Genomic DNA, 27,988 nt, shown 5'->3' with positions numbered 1-27,988 from the left:
CACAACTATAGATTGATGTAAAACAATCTATATGTGCAAGAAAGGGAGGAGCCAGATAGAGAGTATTGTCATTCTAGAGCAGACAATCGTTATTGCAAATACCACCAGACTGGTTCGCATTGGACAAAAGACTACACGACCATGAAGAAAATGGTCACTGAACTGGCAAGCACGGGAGAGTTAGAGCGAATGGTCCCAGAACGCTCAAAGCTTAAGAGACGCTATGAATGAGAACACAGCCAGCAAAGAGAGAACAGCCCAAGTAGGCGGCAAAATACTCGTGGCAGTAGTAGAGACAGAGTGCTCTCAAATGATGATAGAGACAGGGCACCCTAACGTGAAATCAGATGAAGTTTCTCGACCGACGATGGGATAGGAGAAACATATGGCAAGCAGCTTTCCTACCCTAGGAATGCAAAGCACTTGGAGAAATCTTACCCATGATAACAAAGTTTTTATTTGATTTATTGTTTTATTGATGAGACTTTTTTTGCATATTTCTGGAACATCTGGCAAATATTAAAATTAACAATTCTATTTGTGTACTAAATAAAGTGCCCCTTACAGATCAGTCTCACTTTACCCATAGAAGCGGATGGCGGTCAAGTCTTCATGACATTGCAAAAGGAAAAGGTCAGGGACCGCCCAATCATTAAACACTAATGACGAGTAATCAACATCGCGGTGCCATGTAAAAAGGTGAGAAAGTTCAGGGACCACAAAGGCGAGCTATCAACCTCGCGGTGCCGTAAAAAAAAAGACGCATAGGTCCTCAGACCACGTCAACCCAAAACAACAAAGGCAAGCCTTAGCAGCTTGTGGCGTCATGACAAACAAAAAAAAAGGCTAGAAAGTTCAAGGACCGCCCGACCATTAAATACCAATAGCGAGCTATCAGCCTCGTAGTGCCATGTACAAAGGAAACTCCTCGACGCCCTAGTTAATCTTCTCACCAGGAAGCCCATCGCCACCAGAGCAAGGCTTGGGTATTTAAATCTCAACTTTGTACATTTTTATTATACTAACCAATTTTATTTTTAGTAAACCAATGCCTTTGAGCGAGCAACAACACAAACGCCTATAGGCGGTCAACTATACAAACGCCTTTAGGCGGTCAACTATACAAATGCCTCTAGGCGGTCAACTATACAAATGCCTCCAAGCAAGCAACTGTACAAACGCCTCCAGGTGAGCAACCATACAAATGCCTCTAGGCGAGAAAAGGACAAATGCATCTAGGCGAGCAATATGACCAACAACTATGGGCAAACATCCATAGATTCAAAACTAAGCTCCACCCTCACACTCAATGCGGTCGAGTACATCTCTCGACTATCTCTTCAAGCTAAGCCTCTCACCACTTAGTATGAAACAAACAAAAAACCAAGGACTGCACAACAAACTAGGGATCAAACGGGATACCAGTGACCAAGTTTCTAAATTTATTTTGCAGATTATTGACTTGAAGATTTTCAAGACCTTCTAAGGCTTCACAGCTATCAAAACTTCTTTTTCTACAGGTTACCTCAATTACGGTTGACTTGAAGACTCCCAAGACAACCAAAAGGCCGAGCTACCAAAGGTCGAGCCTCATGCACGGTGTAGCCAACTAATAGGCAACCAAAAGGAAGTGAAGACACCCATGCGCACTAACTAACATGGATCCTTGGCGGGGTAGGGAAAAATAAAAGCAAACGAATACCCACGAGCCGATGGGGTAAAAGGCAGGTACAAAGAATGCAAAGTATTTAATTTCTCACATGATAATCACGAAAGAAATTAGTGGGGTAACTGGAAAGGATATTTGAGTCCCACAACTTTAGCTAAGAGATAAGAAGAAGGGATTCAAACTTCTAAAAGGGAAATGACTCCCACTTCTAGCAAGATATGGACTCACACTCTTAAAAGGAAATTGCTTCACAAGACTCTAATCAGACTCCTATTACTCTAAGGAAATAATCTCTAAAAATAGCCTACAAGATGTGACAAATTCTTAATTCGACTTGATTTAATATACACTCTTAATCTCATATTATATTTCTGACTTTGGCATCAAAGATTCCACAAGACAACCAGTATCGCCCATTCATTTATTGCAAGTGATCCATATGGTAGGTGGCGGTGAAACACGTCCTTAACAATGAAAATATTTTTTTGGTATTGGAAGAAATTGAGCAACTATTTCCGAGAAGAAATTAAAGGGCAACAGGTCTTGAAAATCTTTTGACATTGAAGTTTGTTAATTATGTTTCCAACGATACAAATTTTTATAAGTGAGTTTGAGACGCGATTCGTCACTTATAACGTACTAAATTCACGCGTAAAGCAGATTAATTTTTTTTTTTTTAAATAGACTTCAATTCATTTATGAATGAAGTTACAACTGTGACTAATAAGTACGGGTAACAAACCCCAACTACAAGCTAACTACTCATCGGTTATAAGTTTTCCCGTACACAACTTTCATTACATCAGACAATGTCTAAACTTCAAAACTCTCTAATGACAAGACCATTCTGAGATGTGAGACTCTGTAAAACAGAAGTGTCAATCTCGACTTGTCTGCGAGAAAAACTCATTCCAACCCTCATCCTCCAAAGAAGGATAGGGACTCACAACCCTCCTCCTCCAAAGAAGAGAAGGACTCACAACCCTCATCCTCCAAAGAGAAGAGGGACTACTATTTCAATTTATTTTATTTAAACCTAACTCACATAGTAAAATAAAATAACGCAACACTCGCAAAATCCTAACGAAAACAATAAAATAAACACTATGGCGGCATGGTCCACCAACCAACAGGTTGTGAGTGCCTAACTCACGTCGTCTGCCCACGCCCATTTTGACCGTGATTGCCTGACACAACACCCATGTTCTTCTGCATTCAGTAACTGCCCACTGATCACATATGCTCCCTCTCCGTTTGGCACTCGTAAAGCAGATTATTAGTACTGCAGCGTACATGAATTTTGAGAATAAACATAAGCGACAAAGTGAAGATTCATTGTCTGAATTTTAAGGTTGATTAATGAGTTTTAGGTGACAATGGATCTAAAAACTCCAACGATCGGATCGAGAGCGAACACAAAAGTCGAAACAAATTCAAGTTATCCGGCCCACCAATGCTAGCTTTCGCTTTAAGCTGCATTAAAAACTATAAGAGAATTGTTGAACTAATAAATATGTACAACAGTACAAGCTGTAGTATACGTACGCATCTATATGGCGTATAAAGAACGACAAAAGTACTAAACCAAAAACCTTCCACGACAAGAGCAACTAGAAATCGATCATGGACCCCAAATTAAGTTGAATTATACCATGCATTACGTACTGACAAAGTCATGATCAACACATTAATTATTAGTTTCATTTCCGGTCTGTACGTATAGGGGTGCCCCTTCAGACAAACTAAAAGACACAGGGTGCTAGGTAATTGATTATGGAAAGACTAGTTAAAATAAACAAAATAAAAAATAATCAATCACATGATACAAAATTTACATGATTCAGTAATTTATCATAAAAGATATTTGTAACCATAAATCATATAACCGTTGTGTAATTATTTTGAAAAAAATAAATAAAATATAAGACTTATATGAAAATAAAAATTAATTAATTAATTTTTTAATAGTAAATCTCATTATTTTTCAAAATGATTATGTGACAGTTACACAATTCACGATTATATATAAAATTACTCGATTACGTTTAACTGGTTGAAAATCCGGCCTCGTCCGTATTAATTCCCACTGTCGAGTAGAATGTAGTGCATGCCTCCGCACTCCATGAATCAAAATCAAGAAAAAGACCCAAAAGAAAGTTTGGCCCCCGGTTCTTGGTGGGTTTCAAACAATTTATTAACACGTCCATTGACCGTGTGACATTGTTTGCCATACAAGGTCAAGAGAATTGAACAATTAGTGGATCATAATAATGCAGGGATGCGAGTTTTGGAGAGACATATATACATAGACTTTCAAGCAATATCTTTGATGTTTTCCTTTCCTCCCAGAAATTAAGTTCTACCCATGATCACTTGTTTATATATAGATACATTGAGGCAAGTCGGTAATTCATAGTAGTTTATGTATTCCGCAAAAATTGTAGTGCGGATCTGATGAACGGAAAGTGGAAGAAACGAAATTTTTTTATCACTACTCGCAAGTTGCAACAAAAGAGATCAAAAGCAGAAAAAAAAAAAAAGAATAAAAAAAAATAAGGGTTAATGGTTTAAGTTTTAATGCATAGTTCAAGTTGACAATTTGGTTTGCAAAATTTTCCACCAGGACTAGGACCAATATAAGTCAATAATTCTATTCAATAGTGCTAGCTAGCTGCTTGTCTTTTCCAACTCCGGACTTTAATTATTTCCTACGTACCCACCACGATGTAATTATACACATCGATCGTGGTCGTCCTGAGTAAAAGTAATTTTTCATACTAAAACGCGTTTATTTCGAATGCTCATTTCCTGTATATTAAGTTTGCTGTAGTGTGGTCATTTCATCTCTGTAATTCATAATAAGCGTCACCTATCGAAAATTGATAGTATGGGCGTGCGTTGTCACGTATGTCCATGGTGTGATTGAGATTCACCGTTTATACAGCTATAAATAGTTACTATTTAGACTGGGCCATGTGTTTAGATTGGGCCCACTTGTTATAGCCCTATTGTCAGTATTTTTGTGATTATTTTTTCTAAGTATTTTATGTTCTGTTTTGATTTAATAATAAAAAAGGAATAGGCTATTGGACCAAGTGTCCATAGCTTTTGAGTCACACTCCTCCTTAGGAGGTATGTGAGTGTGAGTGTTTGTACTCCTCTTTTTTGAAAGAATGGAGTGTGGTTGTACTCCTTTCTTTTGGGAGGATGGAGTTTGTTTGTACCTCTCTTCTTTAGAAAAGAGGTCGGTTAGCTCTTTTTTAACAGAGTGCTTTCTTTATTTAATGTTGTCAAGACAATGTCCGTCATAAAGAAATTTGTAGTTAGAGGAGCCCCTAACACATGTGTAGTTTGGCTGGTAATCTGAGTTTTTCCTTATATTGATTAGTCACAGCTGTAACTTCGGTTTCATTGAATGAAATTAAGTCTATTTCTACAAAATATATATATATAGTTACCAGGATCGATGATTTAGAAATCAGTTACTATTGTTAATGCAATGTGAGGGTCCCTCCAAAAATGATTTCCCATGCATGCTAATTAAACTGAGATTTACAGGAGATAATAATTATGATAATTAAAAAATAAATAAAAAACTATTCACTATCCCTTTAATCATTATTTTTTCATCATTTTATAATATATTATTAAACAATTATTAAAAACTACTTGTTATATTTTATCAGACTGTCAATTAACCATTTGATGTCTTATCAACAAATGTTGAGCCAATGATGACCAATAACATTAAAACCTTCCTATCCCGCACATATATGATCAAGATAAGCTCAATATTATATCATAATCTGGTGCAGAGGACTAAACTCAGGTAAGTACCTTCCTATCAAACATTAAAACCTTCCTTCTTGCTTTCTCCAGCTCGCTTCTCAATTCTTGAAGTGAAACCATAGCCTAGATCTCCTCAAGGAGAGGACCAGTTCTCAATTTGTGCGTGTCATCCTTGAGCACGGGCATGCTAATTAATCTCTCAAGTAGTGGACTAAACTCAGGTAAGTACCCATTTTCGATTCATTTTCTTTGGAGATTTTGCTCTACACGCAAAATAGTTAGATCTCCTCTAGGAGCGTTTGGTTTTAGAGATGAGATGCTCGTACGAAGAGACTCTTTTATCCAAACACTTATTTAAAAAAAAAATTAATTCTTAATTTAAAACCATCTCATCTCAACTCAATAATTTTACTATTATTCACAAACCATCTCATCTCATCTCATCTCACTATCCAAACGAGCCCTAATGTGTTTAACTGGTTTATTTTTTTTTTTTTATATGCCGTTGGCTTAGCTAGAGTACTAATAGGCATTGTTTGTTAATTTGTTTAATTCCTTTCTTAATTATCATGGCTTCATTATTCGTTTTTCTCCTTTCTTAATTCTTATCGTTTATTTTTTCTTGCCTTTCAAGGGTCCCAAGCTCAGTCTAGTTTGGAGGATGATCCATAGACTTTCTTTAATTAGATTAAAAAAAATTTGTAGGTTGACTTGTTTATCCTCAAGCTCGTGAACAGTGGGATACAGTGCATCTCATGATGGACTTATTACATCGATTTCCTACCTCGGCATTTTTTATAATGCTCGATCTGGGTAATTAGCTAGGCTTCATTGTGTTATACTAATTTATACATGCATGAACCCCAAGTGAAAAAGCTAATGGCTTCGGCAATATTTTATAAACACAGACTATTGCACCATTCTCTAAAAGCTAACGCTGAACAACCCCCGGCCCTCCTCCGGCCTCCAGGTAGTGGGCTGAACTAAATATTGGTTCTTTTAGTACATTTTGTTCTGAATTACTTTGTCATGAATCGTGGTCTTCGATCTGTTTGTACTCGTGGAAAATAATAACCTCAGATCCCAATTAAATTAAAGCCTAGTCAGCCACTTCTTTGCAACTCCTTCCTGATCAAAAGGTTTCTGTCTCTGTCCCCTCGTTCTACAAAGACAAGTACCAACATGTGTGTAATTGAATATTGTAGACCTGCACCCTGGTTTTCTTCTTATAAATATTCAGTCACAAGGTCAGACACTCACCAAGAGGCATTTTTCTCCGAGCATCGAGTTTCACTCCACCCTCGCCACCCAAAAATGTTTGCTTGGCCTGTGCGCAAGTAGCTTACATCAGCCAATGCCAAGTAGCTTTAATTTCCACCACTCTTTAGCCATGGAGATTGAGTCAGAAACTCGACAGAAGGCTGGGCTTTTCACCAGTGGTGTGAGCTGGCTTAAGGCCTTGCCTGGGAAAGCCATGAATAAGGCTGTCAAGGTCGCAAAGAGTACAAAGGAGCTCGGACAGGACGACCCAAGAAGAGTCACCCACTCCCTAAAAGTGGGGTTGGCTCTCACAATGGTGTCCTTGTTGTACTATTGGAGACCTCTCTACAATGATTTTGGGGTTTCAGGAATGTCGGCTGTCATGACTGTGATAGCAGTCTTCGAATTCCGTGTTGGTAAGCTTTTGAATAACTTCATTATTAATTACAACAACAACCAAAAAAAAAAAAAAAATTAAGAGCTTTTACATGCTTTCAAAACAACCGAACATTAATCATGCATGTCGTTAAAAATAATGTAGGAACACTTTACTTTCTGCAGGTTGGGTAATTATCGTGCCAACCTAATTAACTTCTTAGGCTGGTTTAGTTATACAAAATCAAATTATCCCATCTCATATGATATTACAATTTTTTTAAATTTTTACAAAAAATATAATAAACAATTCAACTTTTTTAAATCATAAAACAAAACTAATATTAAAAAATTATATTATAATAATATTTTATTTAACTTTCAACAAAACATCTCAATTCATCTCATCTAAACTGTATAACCAAATGAGACCTAGTCACGTGAGCAATTAAATTTACCTGCATTCATGGAATGAAGTTCTTATAAATTTCCACGAAGAAAAATCGAACCTATCATATATAGCCAAATTTCAGATTATCAAAATGCATTTCAGTCTTCTTAAGATTTGTAGCTAGCTGCATGTTCAACTAATTAGTTATAGATCATATTTCTTCTGTTGATCAGGTGCATCTCTCAGCAAAAGTTTAAATAAAGGCTTTGCAACATTACTTGCGGGTGTTCTGGGGGTTGGAGCTGAACACACAACACGTCTCTTTGGCGAGAAAGGAGAGCCTTTTGCTCTTGGGTTGCTTGTTTTCTTACTAGGTACCATACTTAACATCGTATATTAAGTTCTGCATATAACTTACTAGCTTGGAATATTGCCACAAGGGGCTAAAGCAGAAAGTTTGGGTTCATATATATATATATATATGTATATATTCCTGGTATTCCAAGTTCTCCTTTCTTCCATATATTCTGTGCTCAACCGAGAAAATTTAGAAGTACGTGAAAGAAAATTTTTGTGGTTTAGTACTGATGCAATTAGTCTTGTATCGTATGCATGTACAGCTACAACATCATCATTCACACGGTTCTGTCCACGTATAAAGGCAAGATATGACTATGGGGTCTTAATTTTTATATTGACATTCACCTTGGTATCGGTGTCGGGATATCGGGTTGATCAACAACTCTTACAGATGGCCCATCAAACAGTCTCAACAGTTGTAATAGGAGCAGCATCCTGCATAATCATATCCATATTTGTTTGTCCGGTTTGGGCTGGCGAAGATCTTCACAAGTTAATTGCTTCCAATTTAAAAAATCTTGCAAACTATCTAGAAGGTACGTACGTACGTACTTACCCTTAACATTGGTGATTCAATGTCAACCTACTTGAATTTGCTTTCATTTTACTCATATATTGATCATCGATCTTTGGAATGTTTGTTAGATACTAATTATTAGAAGTTAATGTTTTAGTACAGGTTTTGAGAGCGAATATTTTCAGGACTCTGTGGATGAATTAATGAAGGGTGGTGCCACGGCCTCTGAGGGTGATAAGGCAGTACTTCTTCAAGGATACAAAACAGTCCTCAATTCGGAAAACGATGAAGAATCTTTGGTGAGGCCTTTATATATATAGCATTTTAAATGAAAGCCAATTAAATATAGTCTGATGATCTGCACTTGATCTGCTGGACATTTTCCGTTTTCGTCGTTCATTCATGATATATTATTACATGATTACAACGTACTGAGTCAAGCTGCTAGCCAGAATGACTGAATATGATTGAATATTCCAGGCAAATTTCGCAAGATGGGAACCAGGGCATGGCCTTTTCCCCTTCCGTCATCCATGGAAACAGTACTTGAAGATTGGGGCCCTTGCTAGACAGTGTGCTTACCATATTGAAGCTCTTAATGGTCATATCGTCAACTACTCTTATATCCAAGTACGTATTAATCTAGCTAGCGTATCTTTTCTACATGCAATCAATTGAGAATAATTACTGGAGAAATAAGTTATAATAACGTAAAGTATATACGTACCTATGAATTAATTTGTTTGATTAAACTTATGAAAGAAACACACAACTTGCCTAGCTAGCTAGCTTCTAATTGTATTCAGTTGTTGAACTAAATTCAACTCATCTCAAACAAATCATTTATGAGATTCACTATTTTTTTAACTTCCCATAGAAAATGTAAAATTATCTCAACTTCATACATTTCAACATCCTAAAAAGTTAAATCCATCTCAACCTAAAAAAGTTAAACACATTTCAATAGGATCCATAAAATACTACTATTCACAAGTATTCAACTCATCTCAACATCCAAACATAGCCCTTAACATCAATGAGAATTTTCATAATTTTGATCTTAATGATGTTACGATTTAGGGACGCTTGGACACTGAGATAAGACATGGGATTTTCAAAATTCTCAAAAGTTCTCATAATTCTATTATCAAGTATCAATCACTCAAATACAAAATACTTTTTAATTTCAAATTTTTAACTTTTTATCTATTCATTATCTAATCATTATCCAAACACAAAAGTTAATATAATTTTTTACAAATTTCAAAACAAAACTTAAAAATCAATTTAACTTTTACAAACTTCAAAACAAAAATTATATTCAAACTAATTTTTTAATTTTGTAAGAGCATATTCATCAGGATGCCTATAGCATGTAATTCGCTAAATTTTCGTAAAAAGTTTTAGCTTTTTAACAAAATTCTCTCTCCTTCAGGATGTGAATGCTTTAATATTTTTATTTAATTTTTTTCTTTCATTTTCTAAAACTCATTAAAACGTTTTAATTTAAATTATTTCACTACTATTATTATAACGGATTGTGTACGGCCTGTTTTGTCATGGATAATTTTACGAAGCTTGTTGTCATGGGTTTAAGGAAATTTATCAAGTAAAAAAAAGTACATGAAAACTTTACTTTGTATCAAACGATTTTTTAATTAATATTTAACAAAGAATTATATATAAACCTTAACTTTGGAAGAATCTACTAATTATTAACATGTGTACATGTTATTCTTGCAGGCACCAATAGAATTCCGATACAGAATTCGTGAATCAACAACAAAGATGAACTCAGAATCGAGCAAGGCACTTCAAGCATTAGCAACAGCAATTAAAACAATGACAGACCCTTCAGCCGCCAATTCCCATGTGGAAATGTCTAAAACTGCCATTAATGAACTCGAGATTGCACTCAAAGCTGATTCAATAGTACTAGAGAATGCGGACCTCCTAGCAATTATACCAATTGCCTCAGTGACTTCAATGCTAATAGAAATCACAAGATGCGTGGAGAAAATCTGTGAATCCGTCCACGAGCTATCTTGCTTAGCACATTTCAAGAGTGTTGTTGAACCCTCTGTATCACCAGAAAAACCACAGCTACTTCATCGAGGAAGAATAAAACCTCTTTTGGATGGTGACAGCAGTACTGACCATGTTACAATTACAGTACCCGCAACGTCAAACATGAATATTGGTCCGATGGAAAATGAAATTTCTGAGGTACCAAAAGACAGCCAACGACTTGGATTATAAAAATTCATAACTGACCTATGACCAATATCACCTATATCACATTATAACCATTTGAATTTGATAAACTGTTAAAATCAAAAGTGCCGCACGATCATGAATATTAAAATAAAATAATATTTTCCTTTGGTTATCAGTAATTTCCGAGTCAACCGTAAATATGCACAAGATAAATATTTAACCTGATTCTCCGATCTTAAGTTTCCTTAAGATAGTTGGATTGTTGTCTATTTCAAAAAATAAATAAATAGTTGGATTGTTTCACCAAGAGGCATTAATCAATTAATACAGAGAGATCTTGTGATACGGCAGGTTGGAGTAGAAGCATTGAGGAACTGAACTGGTTCCTGTTGGGAAGATGAGTTAGGGTTAAGCTGCTGTCGTGGGTTGAGAACCGTGGGCTTAGTAATGGGCTGCTGAATAAAGAGGGTAGAAGATGGATCTAAGACATCGTGAGTAATGTGATAAGTATCTGTTTTAGTTACATTTGATATTGTAAGGGCCGACCATATTAGAGTAGGGACTTATTAGTAATTCAATGCTTTCTAATATATTAGCAAGCATGTGAATCACCCGAGGGCATCTGAAATATTATTCTGGTGCTGCTTTGTAGATGTGCTTTCCGCGTGGTACTCGGTTACGGAAAAGGAATACAGTAATTCTCATTCCATCACTCGTTTACATCCTATTCTCTATTACATTCCATTACAGATATGTAACACCGCTGAATTCGATTTTAATGTGACCATAATTAACTGGGTTTTTGCAGCCAACCGTACGCAATTGCGTATTCTGTAATTTGGTGAATGCTATGTTGCGGAAGAATTATTTGTCGAAGGGGAGGAGGCCAACTCGAGCATGCATGGAGGATGACAAGGATTAAGACTCGTTCAACCAACCAATAAACGAGACGATTATATTTTAATACTGATTGAATCTAGTTGCGCTACAATTTTTTATTTTTTATTTTTTATTTTTTGATCGGTAATCAATTAGTTTTATTCATGATAATAGACGACTGATTGGAGTTCCCATTAAAGATGCTTGTCCTTCCGCTTAAATGGTTAACCATAGAGAAATCTGGTAAGCTAAATATTAAATAAAATTGAAAGATTGCGAATACAAAACTGCATCATTCAGATAACTCCAACAACACTATTATTTTAGCATGCTGCTACACTCGGGGACAAATAAAAAAATAAAACATAAAAATAAAGAGGCTGTATTACGTAATTGGGTTACTCACAAGAGACCACTCCTCCCGTTTAGAGGAAAGAACCCTATTTCAGACATCTTGCTGTTCTCCCCCGTCTCCTGTTGCCAGTAACCCTCTTTATACAAGCAGAACGGCGTTTATACACCCATCATTCTCGGGGTTATTTGTCACCTGAGCATATTTCCCTGCGTTCACCACAAAACAAATGAGACAGAGGGGAGGATAATATAAAGAACAAACCAAACGTGACATGCACCAATGGGAGTTGAAAAAGAAGGCATTGATAACGATGGTAATAAATGGTTATAAAATCAGAAGCACAACCTTACCCCATACAACTTTCCCAGCTGGTGTAACCAGACCCAACTCACTGACATTCACCTGAAATTCACCGTTACAGGATAAACAAACAGGGTAAACCCATTATGCTGACTTGTTCTTTCATGGATCGATCAAAAAACACAAGCTTTTTATAGAAAAGTTACCTCAATGACTGTTCCCTTTGTCATCACGCCAAGAGAGGTATACATTGGACCATTAGGATTTTTCTTTACTCCAATTATCTCAAGATTGAAAGTGCATTTGAGTTCAGGGTGTGTCACGTGAGCTTTGGTGAACCGCAAACCTGTAGGACGGATGAACCGCTCATACTTGGGAGGTTTTCTCGTAAAACCAGGTCCAACAAATGTAGCTTTCGTGACCATTCTTTTCCATTGCTTGGCTGCAAAAGGGAATCCGCATGGGAAAATATAAATAATTTGAATTTAACTTGAATCAAATGAATTTCATGCAGTCATAAGTTCAGTAGAGTTAGGCCAAATAATAAATAAAGGTGAATAAAAGGAAAACAACAATAGCTCTACACCAATCTCCTAGCACTTTAAAATTGTCTCTTCTTACAGTCTTATCATAAGCTAAAGACATACAAAGAAATCAAGGATAAATGAATTCTAACAATACACAAATTGTCAATGTCAAGAAGTAGGGGAGAGTTCGGTCCGGTCTCGGGAGGTTTTGTAGACCGGACTAGACCTATTCAGTCCAGGGTTTTCCTACTCTAGACCGGACCAAACTCCCCAAGGACCGGGCCGGTCCGATCAGTCCGTTTGGTCCACCTTTGACCTTTTTTTTTTTAATCTAAGGACATTTTGTTTAATACTTACATAATTATTTTGTGATATATTTAATATATATACATATAGTATACCCTTATATATATATATATATATTAGTAATAAACTAATACTATTAGTCTATTAGTATATAGGAAATTAGTAATAGTTATTAACTTATTTACTATAACTAATAATACACTAGTACTAATACTATAACTAATAACTATATGTAATAATAATAATACTATATGTAATATACTAGTATTACTATATCTCTTCAAACCCCACACATTTATTAATACTCTATGTAATACTATATTAAATAATAGTAATACTCTTATTACTAATACTCTATGTAGTTATAGTGATTTAATACTAACATATTACATATTAAGTTAACTATACTAATAGTATTATAAATTTATACATATATGATATATTATAATTTATACTATACCTCTTATAATATGTTAATATATTAATATATACTAGTATTATATATTATAGTTAATAGGTATACATTAAAGAATATAATAATACATTGATACTAAATATATATAGCTATAGACTTATAATGATTTAGTTATTATGAATTTATGATCAGTAAAACTATATAATGGTATTAATATTAGACTATTAGTAATTTAGTATAACTATATTATATTAGTAATATTAGTTATGTTGAACAGGTCAGTTAGTATAACTATATTTTACATTATTAGTATTAATATAAATATTAATATTAGTTATAGCTATATAGCCTATATTAGAATTGAGTCTTAGACTATATAATAAACTAATAGTATTAAGATAACTGTAAAAGTATACTGTATAGCTATATATTAGTATTAATTATAGTGATTACAAGTAGAACTATATAATAGTATTAATAGTAGACTATTACTATAGCTATATATTAGTATCAGTTATGCTGTTATAGTGATTTAGTATATTATAATCTATTATTATTAATACTACCGTTTACTTATCAAAAAAAAGTATATTATAATTTATACTATTAACTCTTATAATATGTTAATATATTAATATATACTAGTACTATATATTATAGTTATACATTAAAGAATATAATAATACATTCATACTAAATATTTCTTTTTACTTATCAAAAAAACATATAATTATACTTATAGTGATTTAGTTCTTAACTTATTATGATTAGTATAACTATATAAATTATAATAGTATGAGACTATTAATATAGCTATATATTAATAATATTAGTTATGGTAAATCAGTGATTTAGTATAACTATATAAATTATATAATAGTATATTAGTATTAATAGTAGACTATTAGTATAGCTATTATTGAAGTATATGGCTCATAAAGTGAAAGTAGGCAGAGAATGTACTGGGGTATTTTTGTAATTTTTCTTAAATACGTCCTTACGTCTAAAGTTAGTATAAATACACATTATGTAACCCTACTTTACATCTAGTGAATTTTCACGCCGCTCGCTCCTGTGAATGTAGGCACATTGCCAAACCACATTAAATCTAAGTCGATTTCTATTTTTTTTCTCTTTTGATTATTCTGTACAATTCATCAATAATTGCCGCACGTTTCTCAATACCTATTTATTAGATTTTTTTTTTTATAAATAAACAAATTTTATTGATCAATGGCAAAGCCAGTATTACAACTCTAACGCCCTAACTAGGTAGGCACATTAGAGACAAGAAAATCACGCATGGCCATGCCATCAAAATCCACAGCAATAGCCCAGTTACAAAGTGTTCTGAAAAATAAAAGTTTAAGCTCCTCTACTGATCTTTCTTGGTCCTCAAAAGTCCTCTCATTTCGCTCCTGCCATACACACCACATGATGCATAGAGGGATAATACCTATATATTAGATTTAGTTATAGTGATTTAGTATAACTATATTAGTATAAGTATAACTACATTCTATAATAGACTATTAGTATTTTTTTTTTAATACCATATATAATTATATAATTAATTATATACAACTATTATATAAATAATATATATAATAATAATAAAAAATTAAATTTCCATTCGGTCCTATCCGGGGTGAAAAACCTATGGACCGGGACCGGATTGAAAACACTCGGTCCTATAAAATCTAGACCAAGACTGACCGGACCCAACCCCGAGTCAGTCTGGTCGGTTTATCCGGTCTGGACTGGCCAACTCAACCCTATCAAGAAGAGATTCATAAGAAGGTGGGTTAAGGCAAACTTACTCTTTCGTTTACCAGATCTGATCACTTTGAACATTTCATCTTCAGCCACAGGCCTCACCTGAAGAAGGGACATAAATCCAGTTATAAAGTTCCTCTGTTTACATTTAAGACAAGTGCCCAATTGAAGGATCTTGCACGATAACCACAATGAGCGCACGTGCACATATGAGCAAAGGAAATGGCAAAAAACTCGTGGAAGTGCAAAATAGTTACACTGATGCGAGGAAGTTGATTACCTTTGGCAGAGGGACTTCCCACTTTCCAGCTTTCTCTTTCCTCTTTTGCTTAATAGTATTGCTAAGAACCTATAAACAGTGTAATCTCAGATTTATACACATTATAGGAGATGTCTGCAGATAAAACAAGTATTTTCAGATTGCAGAAGCAACGTACTTTTGCCCGTGTTGTGTTCTCGCGATCCAGCAGATAAGCAGGAACAGCTCCTTCATGGACATCATCATCCACCTTGCGCCTGGTGGACGATTCCTCATGCATGGCCAGTCTGTTTGCATGCAAAAATAAGATGATTTTAACCCACTACTAGTAGCTATCCAGTTTAAGAGTAGTCAACAAGAAGAAAATATAAGTTATATGTGACTGATCACTGAATAATATGATGCATGGTGATTTAACTTATATAATAGTATGAGCGATTGAGTAATGAAAAAACAGAGAACTGCGATAACTTTGTTGACCATCATGACAAAGATAAGGGCGTTATTCTCCAAATGGTCCATAGCACATATTTACTAAGGCATCAAAATCTCAATGCCCAGAATTTATTTTTTATTTTTTTGATGTCGGGGAACCTCTCCAAGGCAGGACTCTTTAGACCCACCCTTGCAGAATAAACCCCGGTCCCGTGCACCGCACCTTCGAAAGTTTCCCTATACGAAACTGGTTAAATCGCTGGTTTTTCACCCGGGGGTGTGGTCCCAAAGGATTGTTTGCACCCATGAGGTGTTGAACCTTGGACCTTGAAGGGAATGAGATCCCAAGACCAAGGCCTTCACCACTTGGGCCAACCCCTTGGGGTTCTCAATGCCCAGAATTTATAAAGAACAACACATCGTGCTAATACCCTTTGAACAACTAGTATATAGAAACGGTCTAAATTCCATAGTAAATTGGAATGAAATAAATAAATTCGGATAAGAATCGAGTGAAAAAGTGAAAATTAGCAAAAAGCAGAAATACACCAAAGATTAAAAACAAAAAAATTTAGACTCACGTCTTCTTCATCAGAGCCTTTTCTGCATAACGTTTCTTCGCGAACATCTTGCCCTTAATACCCAGAGCCTGTTCCATTCAAATACGACCCCCCAATAAAATGAGAGATCAAGCTCTAAAAATTAAGAAAGAAGAGATTGTGGAATTCACAGAACACTATAATTAAAAAGAGAAAGAAGGGGAAGTTGACCTTCTGGGCATATTCAGAGCGCTTGTGGACTTCACGAGCCTCCTTCTTGCGCTTGCGCTCGAAGTGGTCGAGGCGGAAGCCATGTCTCTTCCTGTGAAGCTCTATGTAATCTCCTTGCGGCTGACAAAAGAATTAATAATAACACCCAGTAAAAACCACAAATCAGCTATCAAAAACAATAGATGTAACCATAAAGAGAAAGAGAAAAGACAGGGAGCGAACCATAGTGACGAGGAATCTTGAGACTCGGCTAACAGAGAGTGCAGAGAAAAATTAAAATCAGAAAACCCTAGTCGGTGGTGAGGGTTTAGAATTAGATTCGAAACTTTGCGAGGTAAAAAATGGGCTTCGTTCAGTGGAGGAGAGGCGGGTTGAACTTCGAAGTTACGGATTGGTGCATACCGACAATTCAGTCGGTCGGCATGAATCTTTGGGCCAACTGGACTAAGGCTGTGTGGGCCGTTATATGGGTTTTATTTCAAGACTGTGGGCTCTAGGCCTCTAACATTGGGTTAGACCCTATTAATAAGCTCAGCTTTGCCCATGGAACCAACGTGCTGCTGGAATAAGGCTGCGCAAGTTTAGTAGCTCAAAATTTTCTTCAATAAATTTTCTTCTTACATTTAAAATTTTTATCTCATTATTATAATTTTTTTAAATTTTCACATAAAATATAATAAATAATTTAATTTTTTCAACTCTCAATTCAACCATTTTAAATTTTAAAATAATAATAATACTACAAAATAATATTTTAAACTTTCATCTCAAATTCAAAATTCTCATTTCTATTCCCAATCAAAAAGTTTTGGCTCGAAATTTGAAATATGTTTCCAGAAATATTGCACATATTTTAAGGGAATGCCCAAATAGATATTTTTGTTGTTTTTAACAATAACAACACGAGAAGAACCATCATTGGCGAGCTCCAACAACTTGTATCCTAATTTCTATAAATATATATATATATATATAAGATTGCCCATTTTTTAAATAGACCTTTTTGTTGTTCTTTTAACAACAGTTAAAGAACGACCCAATAATCATTGGCGATCAAGTTCTAACAGCTTGGTACGTATCTTCATGTAATTAGGGTTCTTCATACGGGCCGGATTTAGTTCGGCCCGACCCAAAATTCAGATAACGTGGATTTCGGCCCGAATTTTATCTAGACTGGAACCCGCATTGGACAAACCGGATTTATCCGGTCCGGACTCGGGTTTCAAATCCGGGTTCCATATTAGTAACCCGGTGTAACCGGGTTTGTATAAATTGGAAAAAAAAAAAAAAAAAAAAAACCTAACCCGTCTTCCCCGAGTCCTGACCCTCTCTCTCTCTCTCTCTCTCTCTCTCTCTCTCTCTCTCTCTCTCTCTCTCTCTCTCTCTCTCTCTCTCTCTCTCTCTCTCTCTCTCTCTCTCTCTCTCGTGCCGAAACCTAGCTCGTGTCACTCTTCTTCTACCGATCGAAGATATGTTCTTCATGGCCGTCGTCTTCTACTTTTCGCTCCATTTATCTACTATTTTATTTTTGGGTTCTATTCGGTTTTGGGTATTTGTTTTCTCTATTTGTATTGTTTTCTCTTTATTGATTTTAGGTTTGTTTTGATGAGAATGTTTTGAATATTTTTATGGGATGTGTTTATATGGTATCAGTAGTCGAACAAGGTTTTTTTTTTTCTAGATCTACTCTTTCTTGTTGAAGATGGGGTTCTTCTGTTTCTGGAAAACAAAATACACACACCTGGATTCTATCCGAAACCCAGCATTCGGATTTTTCAAAATCCGGATTTATCCAAATTCCGGCCCATATTAGAACCGGGCTAACCCGGTACAGGTTCTGGCCCAGATTTAATATTCGGATTCCGGTCCGGATACATCCAGATTTCCAGGTCGAAACCTGAATGAACAGGCCTACATGTAATCCTTCAATAATTCATTAACTCATTTTTTCAGATCCCAAACACTTGATCCCATGCATGCATGTTCGCAGTATATATTACAACCAACAGGCAGCTAGCTAGCGCAGCTGGCATCTCTTGTCATTTAGCCACTGTTCTTCGATTATTTATGTTGTCGTTGGGGGTGACAGCTTCTGTTACGACTACGAGCAATCTAATTATTAGAGATCGACTTCGATCATGTCCTATATATTTATACATGTTTGACGTTTAGGCCGCATACTGATCTTTCCAACGGAACGTTCAAACTCTATCTATTTTGTTGTTTGTTCTTTGATTTTCAACAAGGCCTTAATGGACTGCTAAAATATATGCATGATCGTAATAATAAATCGCATTGTCTTTCTTTAAGCAAACCCAAATAAATTTATTTGCGCTTATTTTATTTATTTCTAGGATGTATATATGTGTACGTACGTACGTGTCCCCCCCAACTTGACAGCCATGTGTTCTAGGGAGGGTAAGCATCTAATTCGTCAAAACAACGTAATCTGGATAAGACTTAGAATCTCCACCTGTCATAATTGACAAAAGAATGGTGGCTCTTTATTGGAGAAGATTCTACCTCCTAACTTCTCATCTTTCATTTTCAACTGCTTTGGTTGCAGCTAGCTGTCCTTTGTTGTTGGAATTTATTCTATCTGAGAGATCACTCATGCAGACTTGATTATCCGGACCATTCTTTTCCTTTCTCCAATATATATAAAACCCACAAAATATGTATAAAATGTTTCATGCATGTCTTGTGCTAAAATTGAGCATAAAATGATCATTGCTTGATTGGCTAGGCATTGGAACAACCCTCAAAGTCTGCCTAAAAATTACTGAAACATAATTCAGAAAAATCCCACCCAATGCAATCCAAATATACGGTAAGAAAAATGACTTTTTACATCATTTAAATTGGATACAGAAAATATAAAATAGTTGTAAAATAATTTTTGACAACCATATTATATTTTTTACATCTAATTTAAGTTATACAATAAGTCCTTAATTTTTTTTTTTTTTTTTAAGTGACATGCACTCCAACAGATTTCGCTATCGATCGCATCCACGAAGGAGGTCAAGCTCTGAGCATATTTTGTCAGCCATGTATAATGGCTTATGCACAACGTCCCCTCTGCAGCTGGCAACCAGCTTGCTAGTTGCTACTCTCTCTCTCTCTCTCTCTCAAAAAAAAAAACATATCATGTCCATCTTATTGAACTTGCTAGTTGCTACTCTCTCTCTCTCTCTCTCTCACATTCATTTTTTCCTTCTTTCAAAAAACATATCATGTCCATCTTATTGAACTGTGACTGAGTTATCAAACTTGCTGTCCGGGCCAGCACTTCCGCAAATTAGGCAATTGCCTAAGCTGTTAGTAGAAGGACCGAAAAAAAAAATTTAATATAAGTTTTTAAAAAGAAAAAAATATCTAATTAAAAAAATTAATTAATTTAATGAGAAAATATCAAAAATAAAAAATAGATATTATGTCATTATTAGTTTTAAAATTATCTCACATAATAATTATTTCAATTATTTTCATTCTAATAATACACTTTTCTTTTGTCATTAGTAATTTAATATATAATGTAAAAATTATAAATAGCAAAATCTAATTGTTGAGTGTTCATAAAATTTTTTGTATAATCTTCTAAAGAGACAAAGGTCCACTTTTTCCCAAATGTATAGATTATTTATATAATTTTATTGACAATAATAATTATAATTACTTTTAGGACTTGTTTGGATATTAAGAATATTTTAAAATATTTATGAATAGTAATGAAATAGTTTGAATTAAGATGTTTTATTGAATTTTATATAATGAGAAAGAAAAAATTAAATTTGAGAATAGTAGAGAATACCTATGATGAGTTGTGCTAACGGGTCCCAAGAGACTAAATTCTCTCTAAATTAAAAATTTTCTAATAAAATTAGTTATCAGTTGAAAAGATAGTATAAAATCTTAATTAATAATTGTACTTTACAAAACTATAGATGTTATTTTCATATAAAAATATAGTGTAAACATAAAAATAAGTTTTTTTTTTTTACTTTTTTTAAAACAAACCCATTCAAAATTTTAACCTTAAATCCGAAATGTATTGAGCCGGTCCTGCTTGCTGTGCTCAAAAAGCTCGCGAGTCATGATGTCTATTATGTAGACGAGCAATGTTATATACAGTCGTAAAATTATAAACGTCGCGCAATCGCTTTAAAAAAGAGTGAGGTTCACGATTAAAAAGTTAGTTCTTTTTTTCATGTGAATCTCATATTAATTTATTTTTTTTAAATAATTATATATTACTTGCACAATCATAACTACAAATATTATTTCTCATACTGGACATTCAGCGCACCACATAAGCAAGTCATGGTATGTAGAAATTCCAAACGTTTTCGATTAGACCGATTCCTTGCAACTACCACATCACGATAATTAAGGACGACGAAATGTTCTGTTTACGCGAAAAATAAGGATACTTTTAGCACCGACGCAATACACTCTCGAGTTTCGTTCAATCATTTAATTCATGCCATCGAATCAAGTCTCTTGGGAAATTCAATAAAAAAATACAAATATGCATGACGATTATGCACTAGTTGATATAAAAATAAGAAGACAAATGTGAAAGAAAGAAAAGGGGTGTCCTCAAAACTTTTGACTCTTTGGACCTTAGTTCCCTCACCCACTTGGAACAAAAAGCTTAGCATAAGATATGGGACCCCAGCTTTGTCTGTGCTTTGTGCATGGCTCAATCAAAAGGCCAACTTTTGCACCGCCAGAACCTTACCAGATTTAAAGAATCCTTGATTGCGAGAGACTACTTTATTTTTAAGAAATTGTTGAGAAAATTAAAGGTGACGAGAATAGATATAATGGATCCACTTTTTGTTGGTATGTTTATGGAAGACTAATGATTGGTCTATATATTAGGTCCAATCCATACATATATATATATAATGAAGAACTTGAAAATGCAGGTTAAAAAGTTTTTGTTAGACGTCTAATAATTGCTCTGAGAATTGAAAATTCGAATAGTTTAATAAGAATTTCATTGGCTTGGTTGGACAAGGGAATAAATGAATTTTCAAGGCAAAATTGTGGAATACACGGCAACCTTATGCATACATCAACTTTTTCAAACACGCATTAAGGGAAATTGTGATTCTTAAAAGAGGTTTAGGACTGGTTGGGCGTTGATATGAAATGTAAATTTTGTCACTAATATAAATGAAATAATTTGCAAATAGAAATAATATTTACAGTTATAAAATACACAAATATCGTACAATCTTTTTAAAAAAATAAATAAATATATATTTTACATAAAAAAATTAATTTTATCATATATTCTATAATTATATATAACATTCCTCCTTTATTATCTTTGGAAGAGTAAAGCCAAGCAGAACTCTCCTTGAAAAATGAATTTGACCGCAACAAAACTCGGATTTGACAGCAATCGAATACTCTTGGTTAGGGCTGAGCAACTGGGCCGGATTATTTTCCGGCCTAGTCCAAAACCCAGTTATCTGGGTTCTGGTTGCAGGCACCGGCCTGAAAAACTTCTGGGTCGGTACCCATTTTTCGAGCCAGTGCCCGGTTTATAAAACCCGGGTCTTTCCGGTACCCGGATTTTTTTTAAACCCAAACTCAGTGCCAAAACGGTTTTGGCACTGGGTTATTACTCTTGGTCCCTTATTTCCCGATCCCCCCATCTTATTCTCTCTCTCTCTCTCTCTCTCTCTCTCTCTCTCTCTCTCAATAAATCTTCCAAAAACCCTAGCCTCATCCCGTCGTCGCTTTCATCTAATCATCCTTAGAAACACTACAAATCAAGTTACTTTTTTATTAACTCTTCCATTTCGATTCTTTAGTTTATTGTGTGGTTTTTTTAGTGGGTGTGATTTGTTTGGGTGTAATTAGTTTTTGGGTGTGATTTATTTTTGGGTGTGATTTGTTTTTGGGTGTGATTTATTTTTAGTCTATTATATATGATGTTTGTTGGCATATATTAGCTGGAAGAATACATATATACATATAATCATTCACCTTGTTAAGCGCAACAGGGGATTCAAGAAAGAAAGTTAAAAGTACAGAGAAAGAAAAAGATTTGGATTCAGAATTTTGGATTTGTACTTCTTTTGTCCCTGAGTATTTGTATTTGTACCTGTTCTTTGGAAGCTTTGCTTCTTTTCACTAACATTAGCCTCATAAGTTCATAATTTTCTGTCATACTTTTCCTTAAATATAATCAATTTTCTGACTAATTTCCTTAGAGATCCACTCATTGTCACGTTCACCCATTTGATGAGAAAAGGCAGAGTGCTCCATAATCTGTTACAACTTTCATGATTCCTGTTACAGTTTTCTATTTTCTTTAAAAATCTTTTACAGTTTCAAAGTAGAAGACAGTGAGAAATTTCTGGCTGACAGTTTGGTCCAACACAAAAACAAAAACCATAACAGTGAAACCTCCAACTTCCATGAATTATTTCACGACTTTAAAGTTGCTCAAAAAAGAAACAAAAACTTCAAGACCACAAAAACTTCAAGAGAGAGAGAGGAGGGGGAAGGGGGGGACCCAAGCTCACACTGTCATCTGAGTCTCTTAAGAAACCGTTTTCAATTTTAATTCTTTGATGTGGTGGTTATTTTTTTATTCTAGACTCTTGACAAAGGTTTAGTCTTTCCAATATTAAGATTCTAAAATTAAATGGTTCAGAGATTATAAGGGATCTATATCTACTCTGTTCAGTTTGATGGCATTTTACACAAACTCAATATTTTTTATAGACTTTTTTTATCGGTTCATTATTGTAGGTGTTTTATGACAACTGCTTAGATGGTGGATATCATGTGCCATATGCGCATAAAGGCCTAGCATTTGGTCTTCAGCTTCAATCCTACTCCACTACAGTATGATTCATCATTTATTACCTTCTGGAAATTGTACTCATGTTTTAAAAAATATGGCAGTAATCTGATTTATCTGTTATTTCGGAAGGAATGTTGATCATCAAGAATGTTGTAATCTAATTTATCTTCTCATTTTCACTTTGTGTATGTTTTTGCACGAATTGGGATGAGTTTGTAATGAGCAGAGGGAAGAAATTTTGTAATGAATTTGTAATGAGCAGATGGAAGAAATTTTGATTATGTGCAAAGATCTGAAAAAGAGTGCGAAAATATTTTTTTCCTGAAAAAAATTAATAATATAGGCTTTGTTTTAAAAAAAAAAAAAAAAAAACCTTAGTATAGGCTGGAACTCGGATTTTCGAGTTGTAAAAATCTGGATTCCAACCCGGGTCATAACCCGGCTATATTCGGGCCAGACTCCGGCCCATATTTGGAATTCGGGTTCCAATCCGGGTATAACCGGGTGGGTATACCCGGTCCGATACCTGGTTGCTCTGCCCTACTCTTGGTGAAAAGACTAAACGTGTGCAGATGCAAATGACTTAACCCAATTTCCCACCGACAGATAAATTATTTAGTATCTTATGATCATATTAAAAAGCTAATAAATATCCTTAATCTATTATTTTTGAGTTATTGTTGATTTTTTTTTTTTTAAATAGAACATTGAATTCATTCAATAAACCAAAGTTACAAGTGTGACTTATCAATACAGGAAAATTCAGACTATAAGCCAACCTACGCATTTGCTTTGAAGCATCCCTGCACACATGGTAGAGGACATTGTCTTAACTTCTAAATCTTTCCTAAACGAGAGATAGAGTGTTCTGTATTAACCGAGAAGAAAGACTCCCTCCATCCTCTCAGGGAGGCAGAGTACAGCACGCTGTTACTATTGACCATAAGTCCAATTGCCTAAATCTACGATATTACTAACTAAATAGCAAAGTCCCATGCAAAACAAACATAAACCAGAACTCCAAGCACAGGCCTGAACCCCGACAGCACACCTACCGCAGGCATCAGCTGCACGAGTCCAGAAACGGCACGAGCACCCAGCTCGCGTATGGACCCTATAGAGACCGTCCATACGACCACCAGCCATAACATCGCCCGTCACTCTCGATAAGCTCTTATCCCAGATTGTGACCGATCAAGCAGCTCATCACCTCACTCGGGTAGAACACCAATGGCCCCCCCAACGTGGACTTTTAAACAACTTTATCTAATTTTCCATCCACTATAGCTCATGACCGCACGGCACGAGACCTCACGGCACATGCCCTGTATTCCCCGACAGCTCATCTGCATTATCTTTGAGCAAAGCACGCTTTGCCCCCCATTGCCAACTAGTTTTGCAACTTGTACATGCCGTGCGATCATGCCCTGCCAACCGTTTCGTCTGAGCAGCAACCTGTACCCACTAGCCAGCCCATATGTACAACTATGTTTCACCTCCATTTCACTAAAAACATTGCTGCTGGAAAACACTGCTGCAAGTAAGCTGAGCCGCCCTGGACGCCGCGGTGGATGGTACTCTTCCCGTCTGTCCACTACCGTCGAGGCCTTATTTACAGTTATCTTAACCAAAATACAACTCTAAAATAGAAACAAAAACACTGAAAATAGCAAATGAAAACCAGTCTGTAACAAAAACCAGCAAATGGAAATGAAAAACAACAAAACGAAAAATAAACAAACGGTGCGTCACCCCTAATCCGACCACCTTCCAAGAGAAAACTTCATCATGAGTTCCACATAACTTCACCCCAGAAACCTCCTTAAAACCCCATGTATTCCAGCATGCCTCCCAAACCACCTTTGTTTTTCATGGATAAGACAGAGTCAAAGAACCCCACGGGAGTACACCCCAAACTACCTGAAAATCGTAGCTTATGAGCTCATGAAACCATGGATCTACTCACACTGAAGACCCTCCCCATTTCCACCATGCCTAGCTACGTGGATTTCTATAATGGTCCCTCTTTGCATCGAAAATGCACTCACGGCCAAACAAAGTCAATCGAAACCCTCCACCTCCATCGCCTTCATCACGTCCGAGTGAAGTAAAAATGGTAGACGGCCAAACAACGACGTCAAAAACCCTCCACCTCCATCACGTAAAAACCTTCAACACGTTTGAGTGAAAAAAAATGGTAGATGGCTTCAAAATCCTTGATCGTGTAATGAAACTTTCGGCCACCATGGTCACCGCCAACCAACGCTTATTAAATAAAGAAAAATAGTATAAACAAACAAAAGAAATGGAGGGGATGAAGGGAGGGGGAAAGCCGTTCCCCCCTCCTTTCGGATGATTTACTCATTTTTTCTTTAGAGAGAAGGAGTTTCTCTCACTAAAAAACCCTCTGTAATGTGTTAAGAGTAAGATGGAGTTAGAGAAGTGTTATTGTTGAAAATTTAAGGTACGAAATAAGAGATCATAAACATATTTATGAAAATAAATCTGACCGTATTAATTATTACTGAGACTATATATCAACGTTGAGCTTAAGCCGAAGTTGAAGACTGTAGTTGCATCCCATGCAGTGGGACACAAATTTTCACTGCTTTAATTAATCTAGCTAGTCGCTGAGATTGGGGTAGTTTGCTTGACGTATATATCAAGAGTTTTCCCTATTGTCTTAAATAGTTCATGATCTTTAGAGTATTTGAGAAATCAAACAAAAATTATTTAAGAAGATAAGAGTTGCCGATAGATTGGATTGTGTTAATTTCAATTGGTACAGGTCAGATAAGAAATAAATCTCCTACAAGACTAGTTGAAAAAAAAAATCTAAACCTGCAGCCAATTGAATTATCACACATCATTTAAGCATGTGATGATCATCAGAGACATTTTTTTTTTTTTTTTTTTTTTGTCTTTTTGTAAGATTAGAGATTAGCATTGGTAAATTGCAAAAGATGAAGGTTTTTAGAAATTGAAGGAATTTGAGTTAAGGGTATAGTAGCACCTTTAATCCTATTTAAAAATATGTATCTCTTAAATGTTCAAATAACAATTTAATAAATTGATTTGAAATAATTAGCTCCAACCCAATTTTTCACAAAATAAACAACAAAAAACTTAATTATATGAGAAATAATTAGCAGCTACCAAAAGTGGGCTAAAAATATATCTAGTTGTTACTCATTATTTAGTGGCCAAAGTCTTTGTCCCGCTCATTAAAATATTTCGGATCTAGTTTGAATAGTTAAAATATTTTATTTAATTATTTTAATTTTTTATATAAAATATAATAAATAATTTAATATTTTTAAATTATAAAATAATAATATTATTAAAAAATAATATTTTATTTAATTTTCATTTAAAATCTTCTTATCTCGTCTTATCCCGTAATCTAAACATTAACTAATTATATTAAACGTCACTGAGGTCAGATAAGTAATCTCATGTATAGTGAACACGTAAAGATGGGAAGTGCCGGTTAAGGACTTAAGCTGCCGTAATGCTGGAGCCACGTCCGTAACTTCGAATGATTTCAACCGCAGGTCCGCAACGCATTATCGGTGGGCACGTTTCCTGTTCTGTTCTCAATTTACAACCAGTTTTATTATATATAAATACAGTCACGTATTAATCTGTATATCAATATTAATTTATCTATACTTAAAATTTAAATTAATATTATTTTTAATAAAATTTATTTTTTAACCAATCACATTATATTAATATACAGATTAATACATAATTATACTTACAACTATATTTTTTTATTTACAATACGACTATTGAGGTTCATCAACTTTTGACTTCTTATCATTTTATTTATTATTTTTTAGTCTTAATTGAATTTTTTAACTTATATTATTTTTTATTAATTTTATTATTCTGTATATTAAGTTATATATATATATACAAAAATTTTATATATAATTATTTTTATGTATTCTTTTACGCACTCTAGTAATATGATTAGTTATATATTAAAAAAAATTTAATCCAATCAATCATATCAATAAAGTGCATAAAAAAATATATAAAAATAATTATACTAACATTATTCATACATATATATATATATATGTATTCTCTTTAAACAGACAAATGAAATTAAATAAAATTTATTTATTTGTTGGCGTGACATAGCTAGAGTTGTATGAATTTTGTTGCATGCATGAGATGTTGCCATAAATTTTTTTTCTGCTGTGTGATGTGCGCAATTCTTTTGGGGGGAGGGATTTGTAATATGGGTAGTGCTAGGGCCACCGTTGGGCTTCCGCTAGGCTAAAAAATTTTTCTTTTTTTTGTTTTTTTTTTATATCATTTTTTTAATATTTTTAAATATTTAAAAAAATATAAAAAATTCATAATAATATTAAAAAAAATTTACTTAATTACTAAAAAAAAAAAAAAAAAAACTGAGAGCTGTAACTCCCAGCGGATCCCAGCGGAGGATCTAGTATTTTCCTTTGTAATATATTCACGTTATGAATTGTCATGTCAGAATTTGAAATCGTGTATTGAATTTGTCATGTTTCTGGCATGCATGC

The 27,988-nt window shown here is 34.6% G+C and overlaps 2 protein-coding genes across 4 annotated transcripts; one reads left to right on the top strand and one right to left on the bottom strand.

The window, feature by feature from the left end:
• Window positions 1-6,734: 6,734 nt before the first annotated feature.
• LOC122277829 (aluminum-activated malate transporter 8-like) lies at window positions 6,735-11,290 on the top strand. Of its 2 annotated transcripts, XM_043088018.1 has the most exons (7): window positions 6,735-7,134; window positions 7,718-7,858; window positions 8,105-8,380; window positions 8,524-8,660; window positions 8,842-8,991; window positions 10,105-10,587; window positions 10,930-11,290. In XM_043088018.1, the coding sequence occupies exons 1-7, from the start codon at window positions 6,813-6,815 to the stop codon at window positions 10,954-10,956; spliced, it is 1,536 nt and encodes a 511-aa protein (XP_042943952.1). In that variant the 5' UTR covers window positions 6,735-6,812; the 3' UTR covers window positions 10,957-11,290. The 2 variants fall into 2 exon arrangements, with proteins under 2 accessions (XP_042943952.1, XP_042943951.1); XM_043088017.1 differs by having other exon boundaries at window positions 10,105-11,290.
• A 411-nt stretch (window positions 11,291-11,701) lies between these two features.
• LOC122277830 (ribosome biogenesis protein NSA2 homolog) lies at window positions 11,702-16,983 on the bottom strand. Of its 2 annotated transcripts, none has more exons than XM_043088020.1 (9): window positions 16,823-16,983; window positions 16,601-16,720; window positions 16,412-16,479; window positions 15,574-15,682; window positions 15,417-15,485; window positions 15,181-15,238; window positions 12,319-12,554; window positions 12,158-12,214; window positions 11,702-12,018 (listed from the first exon to the last, which is right to left on the bottom strand). In XM_043088020.1, exons 1-9 carry the CDS (start codon window positions 16,823-16,825, stop codon window positions 12,001-12,003), a joined length of 738 nt encoding a protein of 245 aa, XP_042943954.1. In that variant the 5' UTR covers window positions 16,826-16,983; the 3' UTR covers window positions 11,702-12,000. The 2 variants fall into 2 exon arrangements, with proteins under 2 accessions (XP_042943954.1, XP_042943953.1); XM_043088019.1 differs by having other exon boundaries at window positions 12,163-12,214.
• Between the last annotated feature and the right edge of the window lie 11,005 nt (window positions 16,984-27,988).

This window comes from Carya illinoinensis, chromosome 9 (assembly GCF_018687715.1).
Source record: "Carya illinoinensis cultivar Pawnee chromosome 9, C.illinoinensisPawnee_v1, whole genome shotgun sequence".
NCBI classification, from domain to species: domain Eukaryota; kingdom Viridiplantae; phylum Streptophyta; class Magnoliopsida; order Fagales; family Juglandaceae; genus Carya; species Carya illinoinensis.
The sequence above is the reverse complement of the archived record's forward strand: the minus strand, read 5'-3'. Positions and strand labels throughout refer to the sequence as shown.